This window comes from Trachurus trachurus, assembly GCF_905171665.1.
Source record: "Trachurus trachurus genome assembly, chromosome: 10".
Classification (NCBI taxonomy): Eukaryota; Metazoa; Chordata; class Actinopteri; order Carangiformes; family Carangidae; genus Trachurus; species Trachurus trachurus.
Genome location: NC_139894.1, coordinates 26,108,034 through 26,126,586, shown reverse-complemented (window position 1 = coordinate 26,126,586; position 18,553 = coordinate 26,108,034). Strand labels below are relative to the sequence as shown.

The 18,553-nt window shown below is 42.1% G+C and overlaps 1 protein-coding gene across 2 annotated transcripts; it reads right to left on the bottom strand.

Moving 5' to 3' along the window:
- Positions 1 to 322: 322 nt before the first annotated feature.
- rps6kal (ribosomal protein S6 kinase a, like) lies at positions 323 to 17,813 on the bottom strand. Of its 2 annotated transcripts, none has more exons than XM_083980743.1 (22): positions 17,534 to 17,813; positions 14,846 to 14,905; positions 14,624 to 14,740; positions 14,451 to 14,532; positions 14,261 to 14,341; positions 13,921 to 14,000; positions 13,066 to 13,199; positions 11,399 to 11,436; positions 10,952 to 11,094; positions 10,758 to 10,828; positions 10,552 to 10,640; positions 10,245 to 10,309; positions 9,607 to 9,709; positions 9,310 to 9,434; positions 8,342 to 8,464; positions 7,295 to 7,384; positions 7,046 to 7,204; positions 6,797 to 6,958; positions 6,580 to 6,656; positions 6,115 to 6,232; positions 4,413 to 4,553; positions 323 to 1,572 (listed from the first exon to the last, which is right to left on the bottom strand). In XM_083980743.1, the coding sequence occupies exons 1-22, from the start codon at positions 17,558 to 17,560 to the stop codon at positions 1,447 to 1,449; spliced, it is 2,211 nt and encodes a 736-aa protein (XP_083836869.1). In that variant the 5' UTR covers positions 17,561 to 17,813; the 3' UTR covers positions 323 to 1,446. The 2 variants fall into 2 exon arrangements, with proteins under 2 accessions (XP_083836869.1, XP_083836870.1); XM_083980744.1 differs by having other exon boundaries at positions 13,066 to 13,172.
- Between the last annotated feature and the right edge of the window lie 740 nt (positions 17,814 to 18,553).

The following is an 18,553-nucleotide window of genomic DNA, read 5'->3' as shown; positions in this document are numbered from 1 at the left end:
TTCATCTTCTTAACTCTAACAGCTGTGACGACTCAACTGTAAAAACTCTTATCTAACTTGTGCCACTGATACGCTGTCAGTTTTCTCTTTCAGAAAGTAAAATAAAGATACTACACCCCATCATCCTACACCCTGCAGCGTGGGGTTATGATGATGTTACGTAATTCAGCTTTAGGATCAGGTGCTCAGATTGTAATTATCCTCTTAAATTTCCTTTTTTAATTGATTGTGAAATGTGAATCATGACATTGGTAGAACAAACCAGCTCAGATGACCATCAGCGCATGTCAATAATGATCTTTAATGTCAATATATACAGAACTTGAAAGAAAAATAGAATCTTAAAAATCAAATGAAATAAATACAATATCATACAATTTCCACAATGTCTTTTTGAAGAGATATCCATGGAAATCTTTTTAATATATATATATATTCAGCCTCTCTGGTTTGACAGGGTACGTCCCGTCCCCCCCAGAGAAATCCCCACAGCTCCCCCACATGCTCTTCATCTTCATAATCTTCATTATATATATATATATATATAATAATATATATATATTTTTAATATTTTTTGCAAACTAGAATTTCTGTTATCGTTACCACATTGTTTCACCTTCGAACTCCAGACATCTTCTGTCCAGCTGCAGCTTATTTTACCTCTTTTTGATACACTGTTAGCATCACAAAATAACATGAGTCAGACGGTGAATTTTGAGGGAAAAGAAATACAGGTTGTGTCCACACATGCATTTATGTTACTAAAAGTGCTGGCAGATGATATGGAGCCAGAGGGACATTTTAATTGGCCACAACCAAGAGTCATGTGTTTTTATTTTCAAGAGAGCAAACAGTCTTAACGTGTCCCTCCGTCAAAATATCATCATGCCGACACTCTCACACATAAACTGAAACTTCACTTTGAAGAGAAGAAATTAAGAGCAAAAGCAAACGAGGGAAGGAGAGAGAACTGAGGAAGAGGAGGAGGATGGCAGAGCGCAGATGAAGAGCAGTGGGGGGGGGGCACAGTTTACCGAAGCAGCTTTGAATCAGCCAATCACAGTGAAGGAGAACATCAGCTGGTGCGGTTTCTTCCCCACACGAGGAAGAAAGAATGAAAGGCGAGGAGGGCATGTGCATAATGAAAGCTGTGGAAATAAATACAAGTCTGTCTCCCCAGCAGTAACAGATATGTGATTTTCCCCTCTTCCTCTTCAGCTGACTTCTTTACAATGCAACCTCGTCCAGTGTGTGCGTGCATGTCCGGTGGGTGTGAGTGCATATGTCGGGTGTGTCAAATAAATAGGTTAAAAAGGGAGACAGTAGGTCTGACTGGCCAGGACTTCGGTCTGTGTATGTATGTGTGTGTGTGTGTATCGGCGTTTGCGTATGAAAGTCCGACTGAGAGTGAGGTCAAAACTGGAGGGTGTGTGTCTGTGTGTGTGTCTACATGTCTGTTGATGTGAGTTTCTTCATGCTGCGTCTCTGTGCTAGACTGGACGCTGCCACAGGCTCCAACACCGGCTGACTTGTCTTCTGGCTCAGCGCTGAATAGGTGGCCGCCATGGCACCCTGAGAAACAAAGACAAGATGGATACTTGGATTTAACTTTTCATCATATTACCAATAATTATGTTGTGTATCTCTGTCCCTTTTTAATCCTACGACTTAATATAGGAACTACCGACAAGTTCTTGCAGGTTAACAGAGGGAAGGTACTTCAGAAATATTCAAGACAACTTGATATGACTAGTTAGTGGGAAACGGATCTACTCATTCTATTGAGCAAATATATGGGGCAACTGACAATTAATTTCATTGTCTAACAATTTTATGATTATTTGCTCAATTAAATAGAAGAAAGAAATGAAACATGTCAATCAGGCTTTTCTAGAGCCCCAGGTGACATATTCAAATCTCTATGTTTATAAAAGATACAAAACCTAAATATACGAACAAAAACAAAAAGCAGTAAATCCTTAATCCATATTTGAGAGGCTGTAACCAGAGGATATTCAGCACTGACTTGAAAATGACTCAACAATTTATCTACAGCAGCAATTCTGTTGATTGACCATTTAATTAACTGATTATTCCAGTTCGACTTGATGGGTTAAACAGATTCTGGGTGGGTAACTTCAAAGTCCAGCTCATTCAACATTGTTTTATATTTAATTTGTTTATGCGACAACCACCCACTTATGTAGAGATGAATGTGAAACACGTCATGCTTTATTTCTTTTAAAAATTGTAGAGTGGGAGCAGCGTTAGGACTCATCATGGTGAAGGGCTTTGAACGAGCACGGATCCAACTTAAAAAGTAGAAACATTTCTTACATAATTTAACTTTCAAGCGATGACTGGAAGCAATAGTGCAGGCCGTCGACTTAAAAGAGGTTCAGTTACAATTAATTTGATATAAGCTTTAGAGGCAGCTCAATGGTGTGGGGCTTTAGAGGCTGGTCGTGTAATCACAGCATCTCTCTCCTCTCGTTTCCTGTCATCTCTTCCCTGTCTTACAAAAAAAGACATTAATGTCCAAAATACAGGCTTGACATTTAGCAGAAGTCTTGGCACAAAATGCGTCGTATTGATGAGAGTTCCAGGAAGAGACTCACAAAGACGCCACATGTGAACAAATAACACCTCACAACAACAGCAGAGGTGTCCGGAGGGGGCACTTCAATATAAACCATTTGTCAGGCCTTGACTCACATGTGGGAGAGGAGCAGGAATAGATTGCTGACAGCAGAGGGTTCATGACTAAGAGTGAGTCGACACTCATCAACGCTAAAATTGGGACTGAGAAGTGGAAAAATAATCTAGTTAATGTCGTGCTGATGGAAAAGTAAAGTTTAATGTAACAATCGGAGTCGACTGAACCATCCATCTTGGTCAGTGCTGAAAATGTTTTAATAAACCCACAGTCATCAATAGAGCTTCTCTTAGGTGTCAGAACTGAGCTGACTGTTCCTGACCATGGGCCATCCTATCCTTCGGTGACGTGCGATGTCACAACACAGGCATTAAAATTGTTCCATAGCCTTGACAGTGATCTACCTTTTGCTGCCAGACCTCAGAAATATCAGAGGGGAGTGTGGGTGAGGTGGGACAGGTTATTCACTGCAGGGAAAACCTTTGAGGAAAACATGATGCGGGCCAAGATATTTTCTAATCTCTTGCTGAATCTTTTCCTTGAACAATCAAGCTTCTTCTCGCTTTGTAGCGAGCCCAGTGCAACTGATAAAACGCTGTTTCTATCGCTGGCGTCTGCCCCATCTGTTACAGTGCATGAATTAACATCTCTGCGTGAACAGGGAAAGATCTGTACAATGGCACCGAGGCAGAAGACTCTCTGGTTTTTAAGGTGGTGAAGAGGTAAATGATCCATGTACCAACTACCAAACCTCTCAATTTACTATTGATCTCTGTCCCAACCTTCACCTATGATCACAGGCTTTGGGCTGTGTCTGAAAGAACAGGATTAAAGATAGAAGCGGTTTCCTGTGCAGGGTGGCTGACCTCTCTCTGTATGACTCACGAGGGGTTCAGTCCTTTGAGAGTGCCTCTGTATACAACTGCTCCTCCCACAGATAAAGAGAGGTCAGCTTTGGTGGTACGAGCGGCCCGCTAACGATGCTGCCCACAGAACCCCTCTCTCTTGAGGGGGGCTGAAAATAACTGACTGCGATACAACTCTTGGACGTGATGTGGCTGAACTAGTCAGGTGCGACTGCTTCGGTGTCACGCAGCAGGAGCTGAGGACAACCAGACTGCAGTTTCCAGTTCATTTGTGATGTATACTGATGTTTTTATATCGGCATCATTTGAAGTTTGTTCATTTACGATGTCAAGTTTTGTTCACAACTTCTTTCTTTGCATGTTGGAATATAACACGAATAAAAACAACACGCACACAAACAAAGATGATTCACCTTTCAAAAAAAAAAAAAAAAAAAAGAACAGTTCAGCATCCCTTTTGTTGTTGGTTGCCTAGTAACAGTGTTCTCATTACTTTAACTACTTGAACTGGGAGGGTATTAGGTACTCATCTTTCTATGGTGAAATGAATGACTTCATGAGTTTGATCTAAAGGAAGCGTCTGAACAGGTCAAGGAGGATAAGAGAGAAGAAAGGGCTCATCTTCTGTGTTGGATCTAGTCTTGGTAATAGCTGACAATTCAAGTGGGTGAGTCACTGCAGACACTGCAGGGCTATGACATCAGGTAAAAGCCTTTTGACCCTCTTCTGGTGTTAAGGGATTGTGTTCCTCTGTGCTTAGAGACGCCGCGTAAAGTGTCATTGTGCTCGAGGCCAGCACGTGCATCAAGGTGCCACTAACCTTCCCTCACACGGTAACAAAGGGGTTCTGCTCGTCTCTTGTCTGTCTTGTCAACCGGATGTACGCTCACCTTGACGAGGTGCGGTGCATCATGACGTGTGAGCTGAAAGTGTGGGAGCGAGTCTCTGCAGGTGATCCAGGAATGCTTTAGGACCTGCTCCGCCGTGTATCGCTGGTGAGGGTCCACGTGGAGCATATGGGACAGCAGGTCCTGGATCATACAAGACACATCCACTCATCGTCAGTCACAATCAGACATGATCCCCTACAGTCAACTAATATGCTATACAAGGGTCATTTAAAGGGATAGTTCGGCAAATTGGCCCATTGCCATAATCCCTATAGTTTTAGGAGTAGGTTCGTTACCTTTATTTGTCAGTGCAAGCTACTTTTAGAACGGTGAAGCAGAGCCGCGAGCTGCTCAGAGCTACACTATATTACCAAAAGTATTCGCTCACCTGCCTTTACTCATTCTATGAACTGAAGTGCCATCCCATTCCTAACTCATAGAATTCAATATGATGTCGGTCCACCTTTTGCAGCTATTACAGCTTCAACTCTTCTGGGAAGACTGTCCACAAGGTTGAGGAGAGTGTTTATAGGAATTTTTGACCATTCTTCCAAAAGCGCATTGGTGAGGTCACACACTGATGTTGGTCGAGAAGGCCTGGCTCTCAGTCTCCGCTCTAATTCATCCCAAAGGTGTTCTATCGGGTTCAGGTCAGGACTCTGTGCAGGCCAGTCAAGTTCATCCACACCAGACTCTGTCATCCACGTCTTTATGGACCTTGCTTTGTGCACTGGTGCACAGTCATGTTGGAAGAGGAAGGGGCCCGCTCCAAACTGTTCCCACAAGGTTGGGAGCATGGAATCGTCCAAAATGTTTTGGTAACCTGAAGCATTCAAAGTTCCTTTCACTGGAACTAAGGGAATTTATACACCTGGGGCCAGGCCAAGTGATTAGGACACCTGATTCTGATCATTTGAATGGGTGAGCGAATACTTTTGGTAATATAGTGTACATTACGGAGGCTCATGGGATTTCTTGGTTTCCCTCATCAAACTCATCAAATACACAATCCAACAACTCCAAAACGCTCTTGTGGACAAGTTGTGACCTGCACATTCACCACGCTAGGAGATAATAACGGAACGTTACGAGACAGAGTTGTTTTCGAGGTAAATTCATGCAAAACCGCTGATGCACGTTCCTGTCTGGAGCAGTTTTTGGACAAGCAGTCTGCATTTGCCTCGAAAACAACTCTGTCTCGTAACGTTCCGTTATTATCTCATAGCGCGGTGAATGTGCAGGTCACAACTTGTCCGCGAGAGTGTTTTGGAGTTGAATTGTGTATGTGATGAGTTTGATGAGGAAAACCAAGAAATCCCATGAGCCTCAGTAGCGTAGCTCTGAGCAGCTCCGCCGTTCTAAAAATAGCTTGCACTGACAATTAAAGGTAAAGAACCTACTGCTATGACTATAGGGATTATGGCAATGGGCCAATTTGCCAAAATGTTGAAGTATCCCTTTAATGTGGCACCTTACACAGGGCTGGCTAACCTTTCATTAAAAGATAAACTCATGATGTGTTATCACAAATACAGGTAAAGAAAAATAGTGACTTAAGTCATCTGTTCTCCATTCAAAATTAAGTTTACATGGTGTTTTATGGACATATATAAACAGGAAAAATAATCAGTTTCAGTATTAGACTTCCAAAACTTGCTTCAAGCACACACAACCAGCGAGGCCACGTCGTCATTGTGTGTACCTTTGAGGTGTCTGATACAGTATCCCAGTTGCCACCCGTCAGAGAGAACTTTCCAGAACCTATTCGGAGCAGGATCTCCTCTGGTGTGTCGTTTGGCCCATTAGCAAACGGTGTGTACCTGACAGGGAGGAAGGAAGAAGGAGAGGTTAGAGAAACACATAGTCACATCACATCAATCATATTCATGAACACAACCATTAGAGATTGTGGTGGGAGAAGGAGGGTGAAATTAGAAAAAAACTCACTGCTTTATATTTACTCTGTGCACGTATAAAAACACTTTGAACACAGTAATCCATAATAACACTAACATCGTAAGAGAAGGAAGCAACAAGAACACTAATATACAATGCCGATTTTCAACTCCATCTTTACAACGCATCAGACTGAGAGGTCTGGGCACTTCACGATTAATATTTTCCACCCACATTTAAGCTAAAGTATTGCTCCTGAGTGCAATCTTACCCTGCCAGCATTGTATACAGTAGAACTCCAAGACTCCATATATCACAGGCGGCATCATAACCTTGACGCATTAGTACCTGGACACACACAAAGAGAGAAAGAAGCAGCATTAGGGACTCATCCTTTCTCCTGCTACATATCTTTACGATCTTCCATGTCACAACTTTTTAATTCCCTCTTCCTTTTGTTTCTATCTCTCTATCCTTTCCTCTCTCACCTCTGGTGCCACAAAATTGGCCGTGTAACAGGGGGTGAGGAGGAGGCCATTGCCTCCCCGAAGCTGCTTGGCGAATCCAAAGTCACAGATCCTGATAGAGTCAGGATTCCCCGAGTCATCCATGTACAGGATGTTACTGGGCTTCAGGTCTCGGTGTACCACCTGTGGAGGAGAAGAACATAATAAGCAAAGGCTTCTTTGTTATGTTATTTCACTCATACTTGTACGTGTGCAGAAGTGCATCCTCACCCCTTGGCAGTGGAGGTAGTCAACAGTCTTGGTGATGGTGTAGAGCACAGCACTGGCCTCTCTCTCTGAGAAAAACTTCTGCCTGAGGATCTTATCCAGCAGCTCTCCTCCCTTCATCAGCTCGGTTACCACGTAAACGTACCTGCCCTCATCATAAACCTGACACACACACACACACAACCTGTCGGCATGTTGACAAACTCCTTAAAAACCTTACTGATTTGAAAAGGTCACATAAATCTTACTGACGTCTTTCAGAGTGATGATGTTGGGATGCTGTCCGTATCGCATCAGGATTTCGATCTCTTCAGAGGGGTCCCTCTTACTTTTGTCGATAATCTGTTGCATAATGTGAGACACAGATTAAAATAGTTAATGTTAAAGGGAACAAGACAATCTGTATTTAAAAATACAGACTAGTTACATTAGAAAAATCACTGAAGCAACAAAGTTTTGAGAAGAATTTGAAGAATCTGGGTTCTGACGCTGAACTTGTGCTGCCCTCTCCTGGTGCACTTGTATCACTAATCCTGTACAACAGAAGCACTTATTTTAGCAGCTCCAACACAGAACCTGCTACTGTATATGTGCCCACATTCAGCTGACAGCAGTGTGTGAAAATAACACATTCTCCATACAATCATCAAATTTAATACAATTAGTTATTCAGTTTCCCAAAAATATAAAATTCATTGGTGCTTATAAAGCATTTTACAGCTCAACTTTCACGGCCTTCAAAATATACATAATATGTATAATGGTTAGAGAGATATATTTGCCCATTCCTTATCTCCTGTGTTTTTGAGCAAGGCACATATGCCGTCATCATCTCATAGTGTTCTGTCTCATTACCAGTTTCCAACTTAAAAACAGGTTATATCAACACTGAAGTCTACGACTGGGATTCTCAAAATTTTCTGACGGCTCAGATTAAATTTACTTGGTGCTTCGAACCCTAAACAAGGACGCTGACCATTTCAGTCAACATCTGACACTGAGGGTAATCAAAACTGAAGATTGAGTTTTCAGTTATCAAAGCAGTTTTTTTTAACCTCAATAAGAAAAACACTGCAATCACACATCATACATTCACAGGGTCTTTAAAAGAGGACTGCATGGTGGTGCAGGTGCTAACTGTATGTGTGAAGCAGGGTGTTGCGTTAACTGAGTTGTGGTGTCAGATAATAAAAAACAAACTGCTGGCTTAACTTTGTTGTTGATGTGCTGACACTGGATACTAAGAGGGTTTTAATTTAGAGTTATAATCAATTAAACCAGTAATTACAGTCTAGTTACCTTCACAGCATAGTCCATGGCAGAGACTCTGTGTACACAGCGTTTACAAATGGAGTAAGAGCCAACTCCTATGTCCTCCTGCAGCTCGTACAAATCAGAGAACTTGGCTGAGCCCCCGTGCATCTGCAAACGACAAGACTGTTACTTTTACATTCACAAAATAAATTACAATGTTTTCCGCTGAAGCCACAGGCCTCTGTCCTCCTCCCACCATCTCTCAGCATTATTTCCATATGACATCACGTTTCTGACCACACGCACCACAGCAATCCTGGTCAGCCGAGTGTGTTGTACGTCAGAGGCCCTACATCAGCTTGTACACAAATATACCATAGAGGCATTTCAGCAATAATGTTAATAGATATTCAGCTATTTATCTGTCATAACAAATCTGGCTTACTATTTACTCACTGCAACACAACAACAAAGCTAGTTGTAACGCAAGTGTACATCTGTATTAAGGGTTTGTAGAGGACAGAGTGTGTGGTGTCCGGTTACTTTGGCCCAAACCTTTATTCTGTATAATCCTGATCCCACTTTCACCTTGCTGCCCCAAACTACACTTTTAAGTTTGCGGTGAATCTGTGACTATCAAGTTGGAAAGAAATCTACTGATTCTTCTTTGTGATGTATCGACTCAGAGGGGAAGTGTTTCAATCAACACTGCTAGAAAAGTGCTAAATGGATTATTACAATTACAATATTGTGATCCTTGTTCAGTCGCATTTACAAATGTGCCGACTACAATGTAAATGATGAGTAAAACTGCACAACTGTAATCAGTATCATCTTTCAAAATAACAAAAGTATTTCAACAATTAGAGAACAATTTAACGATTATTTACATTATGTCTAATGACTAAGGTTGATACGAAAGATGAAGAGAAAAATATGGGTTATCCTCACGCTATTAACCTGTTTTAATTGCAAGAGAGGGCACATACAAAGTATAGATAATGTGAGCTCACCTGAACTATAGGGAGTATGCTAAGCAGTGGGGAGCTCTTGTTCTCATCCATAGGGGTTGGAGCAACAAAACTGAAACCTTTGAAGAGCTGGTGGGCGTTAGCGCTGGGTGGGATACCTGGGGAGTCTAAATATACAAAGATAATTCATAATATAGACAGATGAACAAACACCCACAAAATTTTGGAATTGTAGTCAGGGCTCAGTTGCAGTTTCCATGGCTGCAGGAGCGCCTGTTGCTTTCAAGCTGAAAAGCATGTGAACAGAACATGTGTGTGTTTGTGTAGGTGTCGATTTACCTTTAGGTGTTTTAGCGGTGAACTCTGGGTCGAAGCAGAACGTGTCATCTGGTTTTCCTGCCGCAGGCTTGAATGGGGGCTGGAGCTCTCTCCTGAACAGTTTCTGAAGTAAATCAAGGTGCACACACACACAGAAAACACGTATTAGCGAGCAAACCCCACCAAAGGCTTTTTAAAGTGTGTGAACTTATGTGTAAGAGAAGCCAAGACCCCTCCTAGATTAACCCCCTCCAATCTCTCTACAGCTTGGTCCAGCCAATAGCATCCTGCTGGTTCCTAAACACTCACACAGGGCTATTAGTGCACACACAGTGAGAACTGGCCCTCTGCCCAGGCGCACACACACGCACATTACACACACAAGCACATACACACTCGCACCAGCACACACATAGCTGGCGTGGCCAAGACTGATGGCCAGTGGTCACCAAGCCAACCGTTTGCAAGGTGTGAATCCTCGACAGAAGCTGGGAGAGTTACATTTATGTGTATGTGTGAATCTGTGAGAAATGAGAGGGAGGTGTGTGTGTGTGTGTGTGTGTGTGTGTGTGTGTGTGTGTGTGTGTGTGTGTGTGTGTGTGTGTGTGTGTGTGTGTGTGTGTGTGTGTGTGTGTGTGTGTGTGTGTGTGTGTCCTCACATTCCAGTCGATGGTGGAAAAGAAAGCGTGGCGTTTGATCTCCTCCACTCCATCGGGCCCGGCCCCTATAGACACAGACCGCTCTGGTTCAGTTAACCTGGCACGCTCGTCTTCATTGTTTTTAGAGGATCAACACATTCACACATTCTCCTCTCGCTGGTGTTCAGCGTGTGATTTAAGTGGATGCCAACATGTTAACAAGCTCAAGCTTAGCGAGTAGTACGATGTGAGGATCGGCGCACCTCATTTTCTTTCATTGCAACAGGTCTACACACTCAGAGACACACGCGGCTGTGATGCTCCTCACCTAGTCTGTTAGCAGGGTTGCGTTTAAACAGCATTCGCAGCAAACTCTGGGCTTCCAAACTGAGGAACTGGGGCATTCCCAACTTAGCTCTGCGGGGAGAAAAGACACAAAGGTCAATATGGATGACAGCAATCATCACTTAATGTACATATTAAGACTTCTGTCATGCTCCAAGTGCCTTAATCATGCAGTACATAATGACTCACTTGAGAATCATGTTCATGGTCTCATTACGGTCCTTCCCTTGGAATGGTAATGTCCCCGTTAGCATCTCAAACTGTTAATGTGCAGCGGAAGAAAAGGACCATAATCAACACGGCTGTTTTGTAATTACTTTGTATTAATGTTGAGGCAGTAGTGATAAAGCAGTGTGTGTTTATATTTGTTTGAACTCATGTACCATAAGTACTCCCAGAGACCACCAGTCTGCACTCTGTGTGTGTCCTCTCCTGTTGACCACCTCAGGGGCCATATACTCCACCGTACCACAGAAGGAATATGCCTTCTTATCAGCATCTACTGACTCTTTGCTCAAGCCAAAATCTTGACAACAGCAATGCAAAGCAAAGTGGTGAGATACAGTAATAGTAATCCAGTAATTGCTATCCAGAAGAATTATTCTTTTAAAGAAACATAAAAATAGCTACTGAGGAAAGTCAGGCTAAGGACAAAAAAAGCGGTCATGAATCTATTATCTAATGTCAAGAATACACATTTAATATAAGGCAGTTTAATTACAGGTTATCAACTACATTAACCTATTCTGTTATGCTTAAGATAGAGCTGTGCTTAAAAAATGTCACAGACAGTTCATGTGTGAATCGGCATGAATTAATTAAAAACCTACCTGTTAACTTTATGTGTCCAGCTTCATCAAGTAAGATGCTGAAAGACACAAAGAGGTTGTTCCACAGAGGTGAGCTTCAAACAAGAGTGAGCAGCAATGTTATAGAGGCAGTATGTCAAATCATCTCATGCTTTCGTTTCCCAATTGAATAAATGCTCAGATTTGATTTTGTGTAAACCCTATGCTGCAGTTGTGGAGGTTTGACAGATGAGAGCACTTGATTCAAAGCCACACTGGGCCACTTTGGTCAAAGACTCATTCAGGTGGACGAATGTGAACAAAGAGGTAGCTGATACGACTGTGTGTGTAAATGCATAGTGAGGTTATCAGCCCATGTGGGTTGGCAGGCACAGGTAGCATAAGGTGTAAGCAGTGGCGTTTACTTCCTGATATAAGAACAGTGAAAGGCTAAAACAACACTAAAACAAACCACTTGAGCTTTGACTCCAACACTGGAGAAAGAAACAATAATTTATGGAAATTGGTTTGGAACATCCTGTCAGTTTCCATTTGTTGAAAACCGATTAAATTTCTCTTGATATCTTCTTTATATCTATGTCTTAAAGGGAATGTTCAACATTTTGGCAAATTGGCCCATCGCCATAATTGCTATAGTCATAGCAGTAGGTTTGTTACCTTTAATTGTCGGTGTAAGCTATTTTTAGAACGGCGGAGCGAAGCAGCAGGCTGCTCAGAGCTATGCTATGGAGGCTAAAGGAATTTCTTGGTTTCCCTCATCAAACTCATCAAATATACAACCCAACAACTCCAAAACACTGTCGTGGACAAGTTCACAATCACCACGCTATGAGATAATAACGGAACGTTACGAGACGGAGCCGTTTAAGAGGTAAATTCATGCAAAACCGCTGATGTGCGTTCAGGGACAGTTTTTCAGCAAGTAGACTCTGTATTTACCCTGTATTTACCTCGAAAACGGCTCCGTTTCGTAACGTTCCATTATTATCTCAGCGTGGTGAATGTGCAGGTCACAACTTGTCCACGAAAGCGTTTTGGAGTTTTGGGATTTTGTATTTGATGAGTTTGATGAGGGAAACCAAGAAATTCCTTAAGCCTCCGTAGCGTAGCTCTGCGCAACCTGCTGCTCTGCTCCGCCGTTCTAAAAATAGCTTACACCAACAAATAAAGGTAATGAACCTACTGCTATGACTGTAGCGATTATGGCGATGGGCCAATTTGCCAAAATGTTGAACTATCCCTTTAAGCATATATACAGTAAGTAACATGTGAATTATCTTAGACCAGAATCCATATAAACAGCATAAGAATTTTACTTTTATGTCTTCAAAAACTGCACAAATACTGTACAGTTCACATTCATTTCAATCATTCACTACGTTGTTACTTTACGTGGTAAAATAGGTGACTGTATATATGTCTTAAAAAATGTTTTCAAAATCAAAAAAGTCACAAATAGAAACGTTTTCTTATCAGTAAATCTGAGGACACTGGCATTTGATGATGGCTATGGCCATAAAGTCAAACATCACCAGTGGTTTTGTACTTGTGGGCACACATGCTTGTAATGAACCAAAAGCAAACTACAGCTGCACTGGTATTTTCTGTGTTGGTGGGGTTGATGTGGGTGTGGTGCTGGCTTAGAGTGTGAAAGGTCAAAAGGTGGAGGTGAGGTCTAGGGTTCATACTTCTCTGGCTTGAGATCTCTGTAAACTATGCCCAGGTTGTGCAGGTGGTCGAGGGCCAGGGCCAGCTCTGCAAGGTAGAATTTCACATCTTCCTCTGTAAACATAACCTGATAAGAACTGGACAAATTTACTCTCTGAACTCAGAAGAGGAGAGAAATTCAGCAGCAAAGGAAAAAAACACAACTTCAGTATTAGGCTTCGGTTACCACAAACAGAGAAAACAGAGTAATGTTATTGTCACAATATCAGCATTTCAAATAGGTTACAAGATTCAGCAAGCTGTTGATTTGACATTGCCAGCAGCTATCGCTTTGGTTCTGAGACAAGCTTTCAACACAAGGTTTGTCTGGAGAACAATCACACATTGTCTGAGTTCCCTGAAAGCATTTGAAAAGAGCTGATCTGAGCCTCTAACTGACAAGCCACTGATGATCCAAACGCGAATAAGGATTCCAAGAGAAGCACTCGTGTTTCCATGAGGAATTTAAGTCACATTTTGAATAAAAAGCAAACACAGAAAAGGAGAGACAAATGACTTGGCTGTACTTATGCTCTTATAAAATAAATAAAATATTCTTACATGCTAAATTTGCACCTGTTCCATTTGTAGCTGTCATCTGAACTATTCCTGAGGGTTTATAAACAAGCTTTGATGCATATGTTAATTTTGATTTTCACAAATATGCTTTAAAACACTTGAGGTAAAAAAAATAAAAATAAAATAAAATAATTAAATTCTTTGAAGAAAACATGCAGTACTTTTCTTTTCAGAAAATAAAACAAACAAAGTGCTAGAAAAAGGTGCAAATAAATTTAAAGTATAACGAGATGTCAGGTAATAAAATGTCAGCTTACCTCTTTGGATAAGCGAGTGAATACATCCCCTCCCCTGAGAAAGTCCAGTATTAAATACAGTTTCCCTTCTGTCTGAAAGGCTGGGAAGACAAGGAAGCAAATTACTTAACCACAAGCTAAAACCTTTAACATGTTTGGCCTACACGGTGGTACATGTTAAGACTGGGGCTAACCACTGTTCAATAACTATGTAATAACATATACACAATTACATTTGTGTGATTGGAACATGACCATACGCATGAAGATCTAATCTTGAACTGAACCTTAAGTGGGATTCATTCTGCATGACTGAATACAGTCATCTGCATACAACTTAAAATACTAGTGTTTCTCTTACCGTAGTGCAATTTCACTATGAAGGGATGATTTACTTCCACTAAAATGTCTCTTTCCATTTTAGTGCGAACTCTGTCCCTGACTGGAGAGACAAAACAGCAAAAGGACAGCGTGAGAGAACACATTCAGGCCAGGGACAGAACATAGTGACACTGTGGTCGTGTCGATTAAAAAATACAAAGTTGCATCACCTTTCAAAGATGCCTTTTTTAGAACTTTCATTGCATATAACTGACCAGCATCTGGACCCACAATCTTCCTGACAAGAAATACCTGAGAGAGCGAGAGAAATTTTAGAAAGATACAAACGCCTACAAGCGCACTGATGGAAACACTAGGTTGGTGTTTGCTGTGTTTTCCTCACCTTGCCAAAAGAGCCCTGGCCGAGGACTTTGAGCAGTTCAAACTGAGAAGGATCCGCTTTTTCACAGCCCTCTTTCACATGGTGGGTGATAGGAATCTCCTTATATGTCCCGTCATCCTACACAAACGGTATCAGTATGAGACAGCCACACAGTACAGCAGGTGTGTCATCCCAAATGAACACATACACACACGCCAAGCACTCAAGCCAATCATTACTTACACAGTGCGAGTAAGATTCTCCCTCCTCCATGGGCTCGTCCATGATCTGATGTCCATTGACCTGCAGGTCAGAACCAGAAATTTCATCAGAGAAGTCAGAAACAGTTAAGACCTCAACAAAGCTTGTTCATCCTTGTTTTCAGCTGAACAGGACCATGACTGCAGCTGCTGCACGCCCACATGTATGATGGAAGATTCAACAGATGAAATTGATGAGTCACATGCAATAACAGCGAGTTTTCACTTCTCCAACTGAAGCTCTGTTTGTTGTCAAACAGTATGGAGTCCATACTTCAAACCCGTCCAGCTGTCGAGCTCTCATCCTGTCCCTATAAAGCCCCTCATTATTAGCATTCTAGCTTAATCCCCAGCCATGGCAAAAACAACATGTCTGACTGGCTCTGGGAGGCTGATGTTTGCTAGGGCTGCAGTCAGCATTCAGCCTCTTGAGAACAAACCAGGGTCTGGCTGTTTTGAGGATTGAGGCTGATAGAGATGGCCAGAGGTTTTCTTTAAATGTTAACAGAAAGGCTTTTTTTCTTTTTCTTTTAAATCTAATCACAGTTATATTCAAGACAATGTCTTACAGCTCTCTTCTGTTTATTTAAATAGCCAAACACTGTAATCACATTCTCAGCTGAGGGATATCAGATATCTCAAATAAATCAGACAATAAACTGACCACTAACATTATCCAGGTCTGCATATTTCACTTCTGTGCTGAAGCTCAGCCTGCATGATGTATTCAGTCCAGTGTGTTTGTGTGCGTTGAATTCCATCAAGCCTCTGAAGAGGGGGGATGAGTCATAGCGCTACGCAAGCCCACTCAGTGGGTGGAGCCACCAACATACACTCATGCACATCCACAGAACAGAGGCCAAGAAACCGCTTTCCATTATCTTAGAGCAATACAATAACAACATCAACGACATAAACATTCAAATCAGTCAAGATATACACTTCAAGGCGAGGCATAACACAGAAAAATGTCAAAATCTTAGCCTTGGTGCGTCTGTGAGGTATTGACATCCTGGCAAGCCAAAGCCAGGCCACTGCTTGTGTCATAATTCACACATATATTTTCACTCCCACCTTTACTGTGGCTCATCACAGCTTGTAACAGAGAACAGCCTACACTTGCTGCACAACCAGGCGAGCCTTTTACAGCCTTTTGAAATGATGTCTGACAGTCAGCCATACACAACATCCTCTCACAAGTTACTGATACTGGCATACAAGTCTTTGATTAAACATCATCTTCAAAGTCAAAAACTTAAACACAGTAGATTAAGCAGCCAGCACCACCACAAGCCCAGTTTAAGTGGTTAAGCTTGATGTTAACTTCTTTGCTTCTGTTATCTTGACGGCTTTCAAACATGTAGCATTCAGCAGGCAGTAGATTAAAGTGCTTTTTGTAACAAGAGATTAAAAAAACACATTAAAAAAGAGCAACATTAAGAGTAATATTAGATTTAGTATTACCATGCCGCTCACACAACCTGAGGTCCTCAAACAGAAAGGCAAAAATATTAATAATTCTCCAGAACTATAACAGGAGAAGAGTTCAGCTCGACGGGTCAGAAGTGTATGTTGCAACAGCTCTCTGCTGGCTTTAAAACAGTCACGGCAGTCAGACACACAGTTTGAACTGTAGGTGTGAAAGACTGCAAAGAATCTCAGAGATGGAGAGGTTTAGGATGTCAGATTGGTTTAGCCACAGACATTTAAAAAAACAAAACAACAACAAGAAACACCTCGCCATGGGGTCCAATGCAAAAACAGCAAACTAAGCCCTTCCACAGTTGTCACAAGACAACATTTTGAGAAGTATTTGAAAGGTATCACTGCATGTCTGAAGGTGCTCAAATATCCTTTGGTTAATATATTAGTCTACATTACAGTAAGAGCTCCATGTTGTTGTATCTAAGCCTGTGTGAAGTGGTCAAGTAACCATTTCTCCACTTTGCTAATTGAATTCTTTGCTACCGGCTGTGTAGATAAACTGTTTTTATCAAGTTAGAAGTTACTACGTAGTTTATAAACAGAAGTTATTGCTAATAACTGCATCACTAAGTCACTTGTGCTGTGACAAGCCAGCCCTCAGGACTGTGGACGTCTGAGCAAACGTAACCCGGCTAGAGTTAAACTTTGAATAAATTCAACGTTAGCGAAACGATAAATTGCCTTATCGTGGATATTTCAGAGTCATTTGCTAATAGACGCGTTTCAACTCGTCATTAGCTTGACGGTTTAGGCTTGAACAATAAAGAAACTTGTCTCTAACTTTCAAGCCTGCAAGCTGTCAGCTAGCAGGCTAACTACGTGCTAATGCTACACACGCTAAGCTAGCTATGAAGCAAACTCCTCTTGAGAAGTGTAAATACCAACAAAAGCCAAAAGGAGGTCATTTGGCATCGAATAGAGCCCGTCCTCTTTGCTGAACATTGACCACTGGGGGGAAAAACATCGCACGGGCAGTTTTCAAACTAACAAGAGCCGGACAGTGCAACAAAAATAAACACCTAACCAGCTGTTAGCATTAGCTAGCGTGTTAGCATGCATCACGGTGCGCTGCAGGTCGTGACGCGAGTTTAAGCTCTACCCTGGAGCAGGCTAACTCAACGAGACAGCACACACCAAAACATCGATAAGCGAAATTAATAAGCAAAACACGCGTTTGTCTACTCACCTCACTACTAACGCTGTTTACCTCCATCTTGTGCCAAGATTCCTCTCAAAGTCTAAGGCATCATAGTCCACCTAGACCCCCACTCCACGTTGCATGGCTTCCCCTCTGTGGAAGTCCGGCTGTTGTGCTTTGATGATCAGACGCAAGCTGTGCGGCTGCGGGGATGGGATCAGGATGGGGGGTCGGTGCGGGGAACAGTTGATGCTGATGACTGGACCATACGCTCGCCGAAAAGCACCGCTACCCTGCCATAGATGCGAATATGGCGGCTACCGTGGTACCTGATCGTCAGTGAATGAGAGTTTATTGACGTATTTATGACGCAATTCAGTTAAGGATTTCCCCCGTCCAAACCAAAGCAGCGGATCTCGAGATTGAGAGAGGAGGGTGGGAGGGGGGAGCAGGACGCGGTGGCGGTTGGGTGGGTCGGGGGGGTGGGAGGGTCTTGATGTGATATGACATATATGCACCCGGGTGATGGCACATTTGCCTGCGGCTGAAATAATCACCACCATTGTGACAGATAAGGAGTGATATTCATGGTTGAGGCAGGTAAAATAAATAAATAAATAGGGGGGAAAGGGGGAAAACAGACTCCTCTCGTGGCAAGGCACAATTCTAAGCCTCTGATCTTGCGGGTGTAAGTTGAATGTTTTAAAGCCAGTTTCATAAGCCTGTCCATCCCTAGTCGAAGTGGAAATAAGAGGCTTAGAGCTCATCCACTTTCTCTGCAGCTCTGTCTATCTCCCACCCACAAGCACAAAGTCTTTGTTTGGTGAGGTAATGCATCCACTACATGCCTACATTTCTTTCTGCTTGCCTCTGGTCACTTTTCAACCTCCAAACTGAAAACACACTTAGCCGTATTGGCAGTTAGTATTGATTTACCAGACTGTGGACAGTCTCCTATAAAATAAGACACCATACATAGTAATGGACATGATCTTGATGATCGTATAGTTTGAGCAGAATAATGGCAGAAATTACATGAAATGTCTGTTAACATAATAAAAAAAAAAA